Here is a 12,218-nt window from a genome sequence, read left to right as displayed (position 1 = left end):
TGTGCTTGAGTGTTGTGCCTACACGTAAGCAGTCACACCACTTGTGTGACTGGTAGTCATGGAGACAAGAAGGGGCCATTAGGTCTCACATGACGTGGGTTCCAGCTGGTTGTGAGCTAGGTGTGTGCTGGCATCAAACCTGGGCGACTTGCGAGAGTAATCAACGCTTGTAATCTTTGAGCCGTCCTCCAGCCTTCCTGAAGCAGGCTTTGAATGTTGGTCTGGCCATATGGTAACAAACTTTCAGGCAGATTCCTTTATTTTATTTTTAAAATTTTTAAAAATTCATATTACATCCTTGTTGTAGCCCCATTCCTCCTCCTCTACCAGTCCCCTTCCTCCTCCTTCCTTCCCTTTTTCTTCAGAAAAGGAGAGCTCCCTTTCCCATCCAGCCCAGCTCACCAAGTTGCATTAGGATTGCGTGTGCCTCTTCCTGTGTGGCTTGGCAAGGCAGTCTCACTAGGGAAAAGTGCTCAAAAGGTGGCAAGTGAGCTGTGTTTGATACAGTCTCCACTTCCCTTACTAGAGGACCCACATGAGACCTAAGCTGCCCGTGTGCTACATCTAGGGGGCCTAGGTCCAGTTCCTGCATGGCCTTGGTTGATGCTTCAGTCTCAGCAAGCTCCTCTGGACCCTGGTTAGTTGGCTCTGTTGGTCTTCTCATGAAGCTCCTGTCACCTCCAGGACCTTTTCTCTTTCCTCCCACTTTTCCACAAGACTTTTAGGAGTCAGTAAGGTGGCTTTCTAGACAAAATTAGACGTTACTCTATTTGCTGTCACCATATAACTTAAATTTTACTGGTTGTATTATTCTTTTCTTGAAATCTGTTTGAGCCTTGGCACAGTTATTTAAAAAGCTAATTTGGGAATCAGGGGCATCCATGGATCTGAGATTCTGCCCAGATCCATTGCTGGCTTACGTTGTACATGTCTTCGAGTCTTGGTTCCACCAAATGAAGAGCTGAACCTGTGAACTCTCCAGGTCAACCCCAGCTTTGACTCTCAACTTCGTTGATATCTTTAAGTGGGAGAAATGACAGCACACAGGGGAGCACATTGACTCAAGTGTTTTCACTCTTCCTAAGGCTCCACCCATCTCCTGGGGCTCGGGGGGCTTTTAAGAGGCAGTTTCATAGATCCCAGAGCAGGGAGTGGAAACAGACTAGTATGAAGAGCAGAGCTGTATCTTGGCGTTTCTCCTCTGGGCAAGTACCTCGTTTCGTCTTTTCTCACAGCCATCAGATCCCCCCTGAGGAGGTAAACGGGGAGCTTAGCCCTTCTCTCACAGGGATCCTCAGGAACCTCTTTCCCAACTCTGGGGTTCTGAGATGACTAGGATACAAAGATTTCAGAAAAGGCCATCAGTCCTAAGTGGTTGCAACGCCACTGTGCTGGCCTGATTCTCCACTTACACTACAGGTCCTGGCATGAAGGCTCAGAGAGGCATCTGTGTTTTTGTTTGGTATGCATAGTTTGGATTGAGATCAAAGCTTCAGCGCATTAGCTCTGATGTTCTCATCGGTAGTAGACAATACACATGAGAGGCTTTGAGTGGGAAACTAGTTAAAATTAGAGACGGAGGTTAGAGGTAGGTTAGAGGCGGAACCAGAAATTCTCACCCTCTCCCAATCTGCTTTCGTTGCCGTTTTCTTATCTGTCATGTTTCAGTGTGTGACTTGCACTAGAGACCTGAATATTCACATTAAGAACTTTATTTTATATTAATGCTCATATTCTTTAAATGTGAAAATAATTTATTAGAAAGTTAAATTTATAGTTACTGTGTGGGAAAGTAAGTTCAGATTATTTTACTTGTCTCATAGATTTTACACTTAAAATGTAGGTGTTAATATATTGTTATGAAATCAGTTTATAAATTCAATAACATTTTATAAAAGCTTAAAACTATAACTAGTAATCTCTGAGCCCATGTATGCCAGTTTTGCTATCTAAGTGTCGAGGAGAAAATGAAGAGAGATATAAGATGGCTTAGCTGGCAAAGGCAGTTGCCACCAAGCGTGATAGGCTGAGCTTGGTTCCTAGGATCCACCTGCTGTCTTCTAATTTCCACACATGTCATGGTACGCGCTTTCCCACTAAATAAATGACTGCAAATATGATACAGCTTAAAAATAAAAGGAAATGCAGACAGTGATTGGAGCTCATACTTTATTAAGGGAGAAAGATACTAACCAAAGAACCACAAGTTTGTCACTGTGACTACCTGTGATAAAAACAACGAATAAAATATGTTAAGGCAAGAGCCAAACTTTGGAATTGCCTTGGGAGTGTTCCAGTAGATGAAGGAATAAAGGAAATGTGACACAAATATGTAGGTATATATGTATACACACATACTGTGTGTAAGAACGAATTTATTTTTCTATAAGGAACAATGAAGTTATATCATATACAAGAAAACATATGTACTAAACACATATAAAATGAAATAGCCACATTGGGCCAGACTGGGAAATAAAAATAGCACATTGCTTCTTATTACTGGATGCCTTAATCCTTCTTGCAGACTTTCAGATGCAACTGCTATGAATGTAGCCTGAACAGCATTTTTTATACCCCTGGACTCAACGTAGCATATGGTTCAGTTGGAGGATATTTCACCCAAGGAAACATATGAGTATCCAGAAAGGAAAATCAAAAGCAGCCTGTGACAGAGAGTAAAGTTACTGAACTCTGGTGAGTAAGTGAGGGGCTCAAACAGCAAAGAGGAGATGAGTTCAGGGAAAAGGAGAGAGACAGCTCAGAAGAGAACAAACCAGCCTTAAAGTATTAAGATCTGGAGGATGTAGAGATGGCTCAGTAGTTAAGAGCACTGGCTGCTTTCCCACAGGACCTGAGTTCAATTCCAAGCACCTACATGGCAGCTCACAACTGTCTGTAACTTCAGTTCCAGGGTATCCAACACCCTTACACCAATGTACATAAAATAAAAAAGGAATAAGAACTGACTTCATTTATCCCTAACTGTATGATGATGTCTAAAAACCTGGGGCCAACAAAGGCCAGATCATACAGATGCAAACTTCTTGGATAAGATGACACAAGACAATAGAGGATAATGTCCAAAAAGAAGCTACAGGATGGCTCTGGGGAAAGGGAAAGGGCTTATCAAGTCTGTTCTTTCCATATCTTTGGTGGAGGAATACAAGCCTCATTACCTCCTTTGTTGAGACACTTACTGGCCCGGTCTTCACTTTTTTCATAGCTCAGTCTCACTTCATCCTTGTGCTAGCAGCTATTCAGCAAGCCTGATGAGCTTCCACAACAATGCCTCAAGCACCTCAAGCTTCATACTAACGGGCTTCCCAGAGATGGAGAGTCTGGAGCACGGGCTGGCTGCCCTCCTGCTGCTGTTGTATGCTGTCTCTATTGTAGGCAATGCTCTGATTCTCTTCATCATCAAGGAGGAGCAGAGCTTGCACCAGCCCATGTACTACTTCCTGGCCCTTCTCTCTGTCAATGACCTGGGAGTGTCCTTTTCTACCTTGCCCACGGTGCTGGCTTCTATGTGCTTTCATGTCCCAGAGACTGCCTTTAGTGCTTGCCTGGCCCAGATGTTCTTCATACACTTGTTTTCCTGGACAGAGTCTGGGATTCTGCTGGCCATGAGTTTTGACCGCTACGTAGCCATCTGTAACCCTCTGCACTATTCCTTAGTGCTCACTGACACCCGTGTGGCGCGTATGGGCATGTCCGTCATCATCCGCAGCTTCTGTATGGTCTTTCCGCTCCCTTTTCTATTGAAGAGGCTGCCCTTTTGTAAGGCCAATGTCCTGACCCATTCCTACTGCTTACACCCCGACCTGATTCGCCTGCCCTGTGGAGACACGACTGTCAACAGCATGTACGGGCTGTTCATCGTCATCTCCGCCTTCGGCGTAGATTCAGTGCTCATCCTTCTCTCTTATGTGCTCATTCTGCGCTCTGTCTTGGCCATCGCCTCCCGGGCAGAGAGGCTTAAGACACTCAACACGTGTGTGTCACATATCTCTGCTGTGCTCGTCTTCTATGTGCCCATGATTAGTGTGTCAATGGTCCACAGATTTGTACAGCATGCCCCAGAGTACGTGCACAAGCTCACCTCTCTGGTCTATCTCTTTGTGCCTCCAATGCTCAATCCTATCATCTATTCCATCAAGACAAAGGAGATCCGCAGGAGGATTCACAAAATGTTATTGGGCACCAAGTTCTGACCAGGGATATATTTTCAGAAACCCTATGTAGCTTAGAAAATGTTCTTATTTCTGATGTTTGAGTGTATCCAGATAGTTTGTGGAGCCCTTAAATACATATTTTTAGATATGGTCATGCATTCGGGGATAGGTTTTGCATGCAAGATGCAGCCTAGACACAATCTGCAACTCAGAACGTCAGGTCACTAATTAGGTTACAGTTTGCTGCAGATTAATTCTCTCCAGCATAACAAGAAAAAGGCCCTTGAGTTACATCTTTTTTTTGTTTTCAAGTAATACAAAAGTAAGTTCATTCATACATACATATATATGGTATTATCTACTAAGAGAATGATGGTTTTGCATATCTTTAAACTTTCAAGTTATCCAATAGTTATTTGACCGTGATGGCATGTGCTGTCCTCACTCAGGCACATCTAAAGGGAAGATTAAATTTCTCTGAAGAAGCTGATAGACAAACTGAGTGGGAGAGGAGCTGACACTAGAGCATAATGGAGGGACCATTTCTCACCATCAGCTGTGGCAGTGTAGCCGAGTCTACAAGAGTGTGGGTTCATGTCCTACGATAAGTAGCACTGCCCAAAGACAACCCTGCAAGCTACAACAGGAACCAAGACATGACATAGGCCAGGGAAACCATAGAATCCCACACATGAAGATATGTAAACCTTCTGAGACTTGTAAATGTGAGCACAACCCATGTGGCACAGGCAGTTGGGGCCTGGTAGAGCTAAGCGCAGTGACCTGGAGGCTTTCTTCGCGCAGTGGACAGAACATGGTGTAAGTCCAGTGGATGGAGAAAGCACGTACTTGGGGCAGAAGCCTTTTAAATAGCTCTTCATATTTTTTCTTATAAGATGATTTGGTTTCAGTCTACATGTGGGTTTCCTAGTAAGAGGAGCAGAGGCAGTCACTGGCATGAACTCAGTACCTGTTCTTTGATCACCTCCCCCTGGCGAGGTGGCCTTACCAGGCCACAGAGAAAAAGGATCCAGACAGTCCTGATGAGACCTGATAGGCTAGGGTCAGATAGTAGGGGAGGAGGACTTTTCCTATCAGTGGTCTAGGGGTGGGACATAGCAGGGGAAGAGGGAAGGAGGGTGGAACAGGGAGGGGATGAGGAAGGGTGCTACAGCTGGGATACAAAGTGAACAAATTGTAATAAAAATTATTAATTCAGAAAAATATCAAGAAAAGTGATTAAAGCTATGTGGACCAAGTAATATGATGGTGATGCAAATAAAAGAGAGCATACATAGATGCCCATCCTTGAATCCAAACTAAAAAAACAGAAAGTAAAATAAAAAAAACCTACAGATAACATAATGTAGACAACAGAGATAGCAGAGAAATACTTATTGCCAATTGTAGGCAAACGTATCTCAAGAAGAAGCTTGATTAGATAGATGGCTTTGTGACGGACTGGTAAAACCAGGAACACAACTTACAGGTTCCAATGTCTCAGAGGCATGAGGCAACCAAGTCCTGCCACCGTAGTCCCAAGACTGTCAATTTAAAAAACGCAGCAAATGAGTTCTTCCAAAAGAGTACAGCCTCCCCCTGAAGGAAAGCACGCCAAGCAAAGGAAAGAGGGTGCAGTGTGAGGAAAGAAGGCTCTGGAGGCACAACGGGAGGGGAGTCAGGTAGAAGAGAGTGCCGCAGCAGTGCAGGAGCAGGGCCTGGAGCCAACACTTGCGAGCGAGGGCTGGAGCCCCATCGTGGCGATGGGACCGAGCGGAGAGCACACTCAGCTCTGACCCAGGAACACGTAATACGCTGAGCTGTTTGCGATGCTACAGAACCAACTGAAGGCAAAGCCAGTGGAGGAACTTCTCTCCCAGGAATCTCCAGAATCATCATAGAAAGCAACCTAATTAGTTTTTGGAGAGAAAAAGGGAAACAAGGTATCTCTGCATATAGTTATGTGTAAACATGCAAAATGCCGAAGATGACAATGAACTAGCTGGGGTTAGTAATCTCTCTCTCCCAGCCCCCACCTGTCACTAGAAACCACCTTTCTGAGTGGTTTTTCAGGCTTTTGATAGACTAGGGTCAGATGGAAGGGGAGGAAGACCTACCCTATCATTGGACTTGGAGAGGCTCATAGGAGCAGAAGGAGGGAGGGATTGGGAGGGAGTGGGAGAGAGGGCTACAGCTGAGATACAAAGTGAATAAACTGTAATTAATAAAAATACAAAGTTGAAATCTGGGACAAGTGAGATGGTTCAGGAAGCAGAGGAGTTTGCACAGACCTGATGACCTGGCTGCAAACCGGGGATTCAGCAACGTGTGGTAGGACAGAACCCACTCCTGAGAGTTGTTCTCTGACTTTCATTTGCTCACTGTGGCACAGACATGCCTGCACGCAGGTACACCTACACATGGACTAAATAAACACATTTAAAAAGCCCAAAGCTCGGCTTTCAGCTATATAATTTAGTGACATAATAGGGCATAAGAATGATAAGTGAGTACTTGACTCGTATTGCTATAGGGGAACTACTGTACCCATATTGAGCATGGGAAATATTTGCCAGTCACACTAATAAATGCATATTTTGCTTTGCTACTGCTTAATATATATGAACCAAATCCTTAAATAAAGACTTGTAATTTTTCTTTCTGAATTAATGTATTTGTTCTTACTAGCAAAATAAATATTTTATATAGCGTGTCAACTTCTAAATAAATTAAGACCCCATTTTTGTATTGACTGAGAAGTTTCATTATTTTGAAAAAAAAATCTATGGTTGATAATAAATAAAACAACATTGTCCAATTTGTACCGGTTTTATTTCAAACAATTCTTCTTTATAGTTGAAGACAGTTATGTTATTTATAAAAATATTCTTATAGACATTTGAATTCTAAATGCTGAATTTATAATCTAAATTTCTTATTAAGCATAATCACAAATCCTTCTTGTGGAGAATCATACAATATTTCCAATTTATTGCCTGCCTTTCCCTTATATAAATGCCCTTATATATGTCTGCTTAGCAGGAATTTATTTGAGTTTTATAATTATTTTATAATTATTTAAAATAATTATTTATAATTATTATTTATAATTAATTTGAGTTTTATTACTTACTTTCATACAGTTTCAAAAATTGGCTTCGTGTTGTGTCCAGTATAGAAAAAGCTAACTGACTATCTGTTAAGCTCTAGCCTGATCAGTATATAAGGAACAGCTCATCTCGATTAACAGGAAAATCAGGAATTGCATGTTGAGACCATAAAGAACTGGAGGTGTATTTCAGTATCAGAGTGCTAGCCCAGCTTGCACCAGGCCCTGCTTCAAGCCCCAGCACCCAGGAATCTGTTTCTCCCAGCTTTCGTTTACCTTTAATGGACAGTCTTGTAGTATTCAGCCTTTGTTATGCCTTCACACAATTTTTATGGACATTTACTTCACCACTGGCTATTTCATCAACTGCAGTTGCTCACAAGGACGATGTCTCTGCAGTAGCAAAGCTGTGTGTCTGAGAAGAGCTATTCAGGCTTGCAAACAACTTCGTCAGCTCTGCTACACGGTGCATGGACAATTAAGCAGATGACCAGGCTTTGGCAGGGATGTGGGCACTATCTTCTTTTGAGGATCATTTCTGAAAAAAACCTCTTCTTCCTTGAGTTCCTGTGGAACTCCCTGCAAAGTGGCTTGGCATTTCTTAGTTCTCCATTGGATCTTATTTGTCATAGGACTTTTATGACTCTTTTTTTTAAACACCCGACCTTGAATGTACCCAGTAGAGTCTTGCATACCAAAGAAAATATTGTATCAGTGGTGTCTTCTGCTGCCCTGGGATTCTAGCTCAGTTTTTCTGATATAGATTTTATAGTCACTACCATTTATTTTTTTCAGCTGTAAATAAGCATAAACTTAGTCTGAGATCATCAAAATTAGGCTAAGGAATTTCCTGGTGTTTGGGTACATACATTTCCTGGGTACATTCAAGGCCGGGTGCTGGGTACAATGGGAGGGAGCTCTTTGTAAATGAGCATTTGTGTGTCAGGTCTCAAAACTCAGCCATGAGTACAGTAAGACACTCATGTTTATTGGTCCACTAAGTTAACTTTTTAGAGAATTATTGAATAATATAGCAAAACAATTTCGAAAGTAAAATAAACAGAAAAGGTTAATCTACAGTCAAATGTAACTATCAACTTAAAAATAAATTTACTGAATCATATAAGAAACTCCTAGCTGGCTTTAGGATGCAAATCATGATTTTAGATTTTTATTTTTTAAATAACGATATTTGATGAAAATATCTGCTATCAAAAAAAATGACACATATGGAAAAATCATACTAAAAGAAGGTCAGAAAGAATTATTTTTTAATTGTCTAATCATAAATCATGAATGTTTTATGATGTGTATGCCAGAAATTCTTTTTTTAGTCAACAATTCTAGAACATAATTTCTGACATCTCTTGGCATGGGATTGTATCAAAGGAAAATTGTCACCCTTCAAGGGAGAGAGAAAAGAGAAAGTAGATCTCCAGCACTTCTCCCACCCTACAGGAAAGTCTGCACTCAGACATTTGTGACAAGGAGCCCGGCTTTCCTAGAAAAAGATCAATGCAGTAGATGGAAGAGATGTAGAAAACTGTCAGTCTTAGCAGCTGTCAGTGTTCCTGGGACATCTTTGTGTGTCTGTTTGTTTCATAGTGAGTTATGAAAGTGCATCAGATTTCATCTTATGAAGTTAAAGCAACCTGTCAAAGTTTAGAGCAATAGTGTTGGGGAAAACAAGATAGCAATGGCGACTTCGTGCATCGCAGAGAAGACAATGGCAAGGTTTTCATACAGATGTTGCACAAGGATGAGAAACAGACATGAATTTAATCTCAAATATCTATGTAACCCTGAGCAATTTATTCTCTATGCCTCATGTGATTAAAATATGAGCATTAAGTCAGTCAATGTATATAAAGACTTTAGAGTAGAATAGTGACTCAGCAAAATTGTTACATTAGGAAAATTTGTTACCTTTATAAAAATAATTTCTAGCTCAAGTTAGTCTGTAAAACTTTACACAACTACTCAATTGTCCCCAACATTTACTTTTCTGTGGATGACACAGATGTTAGCTTGGATGCCCCAGTGATTTGCATCTCTTTATTTTATGTTTTAAGCTTTGTGTCTCCATTTTCCTGGTCTCATAGCTTCTCCTCTATTTACATATCCATCTTACAGTATGATGTTGATAATGTTAATTCTGAAAACTATGATTGTAATCATTAGATCCTGAGTTAAGATGTGAAAGTCACAGTTTGATCCGGTGAAACATGCGGAAGATGGCACGGCGGATCTCCTTTGTCTTGGCACTGTAAATGAGAGGGTTGAGGACAGGAGGCACAAAGAGGTAGACGTTGGACATGAGAACATGTATGTATCGTGGGGCGTGCTTCCCAAAGCGGTGTACTGTAGACACCCCTATCATTGGCACATAAAATGCAAGCACAGCCAAGATATGTGACACACACGTGTTGAGAGCTTTAAGGCGTTCCTCATGAGAAGCAATGGCCATAACAGACCGCAGAATGAGCACATAGGAGAGGAAGATAAAAAGCAGGTCCATGCCAAAGGTAGACACAAGAACAAAGAGCCCATAGATACTGTTGATGGTGATGTCAGCACAGGCTAGCTTCATCATGTCTGGGTGTAGGCAGTAGGAGTGGGAAAGAACATTGGATCTGCAGATAGGTAACCTCTTGATAAGGAAGGGCAGAGGGAAGAGAGTGATGAAGCTTCGAGCAGTCATAGCTAACCCCACCCCAGCAATGAGTTCATTGGTGAGTACAGTGGCATAATGTAATGGATCACATATGGCCACATAGCGGTCAAAGCTCATGGCTAGCAGAATCCCTGACTCCATCATCGAGAAAGAATGAATGAGGAACATCTGGACTAAGCAAGCATCAAAAGCAATGCTGCGGGCATCAAAGCAGAAGGTTCTGAGCACAGTGGGCAGTGTGGCCATGGACATGGCCACGTCACTGAAGGACAGCATGGACAGGAAGTAGTACATGGGAGCATGAAGGCTGGGCTCCACTCGCACAGCCTGCAGGATCACAGTGTTTCCCCCAAGGGCCGCAGCATACATCAGACAGAGGGGCCCGGCCAGCCAGGGGTGGAGGCTCTCCAGACCAGGGATACCAGTCAGGAGGAAGGAAGCAGGGCGAGTCACATTGAACAGTGCCATAACAGGAAGAACCCAGGATGTGTCTCAGCGTGAGAGCTTGCTTGGAGACTGTCAAGAGCTGTGCTTACTGGAGACAAGAAACCAGAAGATAGAGTGAGGCAATCTCTATAATTAAAAGCTGGTGCATTCAGGGGTCTTTTCTGAGACTGACATGCCAACCAAGGACCATTTATGGATATAACCTAGAACCCCTGCTCAGATGTAGCCCATGGCAGCTCAGTCTCCAAGTGGGTTCCCTAGTAATGGGAACAGGAACTGTCTCTTACATGAACTCAGTGGCTGGCTCTTTGATTACCTTCCTCTGAGGGGAGAGCAGCCTTACCAGGCCACAGAGGAAGACAAAGCAGCCAGTCCTGATGAGACCTGATAAGCTAGGGTCAGATGGAAGGGGAGGAGGACCTCCCCCATCAGTGGACTTGGAGAGGGGCATGGGAGGAGATGAAGGAGGAAGGGTGGGATTGGGAGGGAATGAGGGAGGGGGCTACAGCTGGGATAAAAAATGAATAAACTGTAATTAATACAAAAAATTTAAAAAGCTGGTGCATTCATGAAACCACTGGTTTGAGAATAATAATACAGGCACAGGGAATAATATGGGTCTTTATATTTTATGTTCATGAGGCTACAGACTAAGATAGCATTTTCCTGTTTCATGGATGTAGAAAGACAATGTATAAGACTTCAGAAATATCAGTTAACAATGAAAAACACATTATTATTATATTATTCACATATTCATGTATTTTAGAAGCACCATTCAGGAAAATACAAATACGGTAACTTATTTTAAAGGTTTATTGTTGCGGAAGGAAAGCAGGTGTTGGAAGTGCTTAAACAATTCCTTGGAAACACTGTAAAGTTCAGACATGTCATTAATTAGGAGACATTCCCCAGAGATATATCTTAGAGGTTTATATATTTTATGTACATGTATGTGTGTTTGCTTGCATTTGATTTTGTGCAACATATATGTGGAGCCAGTGGATCCAGGAGGATGTCAGCCACTGACAGGAGTTACTGGTGGTTGTGAGCTGGCATGTAAGTGCTGGAAAACCAAGCTTGCAAGAGCAGCGAGTGCTCTTAATGGCTGAGCCATCTCGCTAGAGCCCAGAGTCAGCTTATATCATGGAGATACTTGGGAAATAAGGAGAAGAGACAGTAAGAGACTGAGGGAGCTGACTACATCTGAGCATCAGTTTTCATTGGCGCAGTTACTGAAAACAGAGGATTAAAAGAACAATAACATTTTTTTTTAAATCAAAATATGACATACCATGGAAAGCAAATATTAACTTTTTATTTACATAAAATATATAAAATATGTACAAATTAAATGCAATTAATGTAATTTAATATGATGCAGAGAAAAATAGAGCAATACTGAGAAGTAAGAAAAGCCCCCATATATTTCTACAGGGACTTAAAGCAGATTCTACTTTCAGAAAAATATAAATTCTAAGTATCCAATAGGCATACTAATATTGAGAGTATATGAGGGTATTGTCCCCAAAAATTCTTCCACATCTTGATACAGTCTCACACACTCCCAAAATATCTGTTCAAAAGACACATCCGTGCACATTAGACTCAGCCCGATTCCCATCCATCTCCAAAGCAACACCCCTCCCACTCTGTTCCGCACAGCCTTACTCTTCTCACACTTGGAGCCCCGCATTAGAGCCCCGCATTCCTTCTCCAGCCAACATAAAAGTGACATACTTTGTCATGTTCATGTTCTCAGTTTACCTGATGTGTAGGCAGCATTTTATGTACACACACACGTACTGATATG

The 12,218-nt window shown here is 42.1% G+C and overlaps 2 protein-coding genes across 2 annotated transcripts; one reads left to right on the top strand and one right to left on the bottom strand.

The window, feature by feature from the left end:
* The first annotated feature begins 3,272 nt into the window (after positions 1–3,272).
* On the top strand, positions 3,273–4,214 carry LOC110558333 (olfactory receptor 51I2-like). Its single transcript, XM_021653177.1, has one exon. The coding sequence runs from the start codon at positions 3,273–3,275 to the stop codon at positions 4,212–4,214; it is 942 nt and encodes a 313-aa protein (XP_021508852.1).
* A 5,273-nt stretch (positions 4,215–9,487) lies between these two features.
* On the bottom strand, positions 9,488–10,426 carry LOC110558334 (olfactory receptor 51I2). The gene has a single exon (XM_021653178.2). The coding sequence runs from the start codon at positions 10,424–10,426 to the stop codon at positions 9,488–9,490; it is 939 nt and encodes a 312-aa protein (XP_021508853.1).
* Positions 10,427–12,218: the final 1,792 nt, after the last annotated feature.

Source organism: Meriones unguiculatus, chromosome 14 (assembly GCF_030254825.1).
Source record: "Meriones unguiculatus strain TT.TT164.6M chromosome 14, Bangor_MerUng_6.1, whole genome shotgun sequence".
Classification (NCBI taxonomy): domain Eukaryota; kingdom Metazoa; phylum Chordata; class Mammalia; order Rodentia; family Muridae; genus Meriones; species Meriones unguiculatus.
This window is presented reverse-complemented; position numbering and strand designations above follow the sequence as displayed.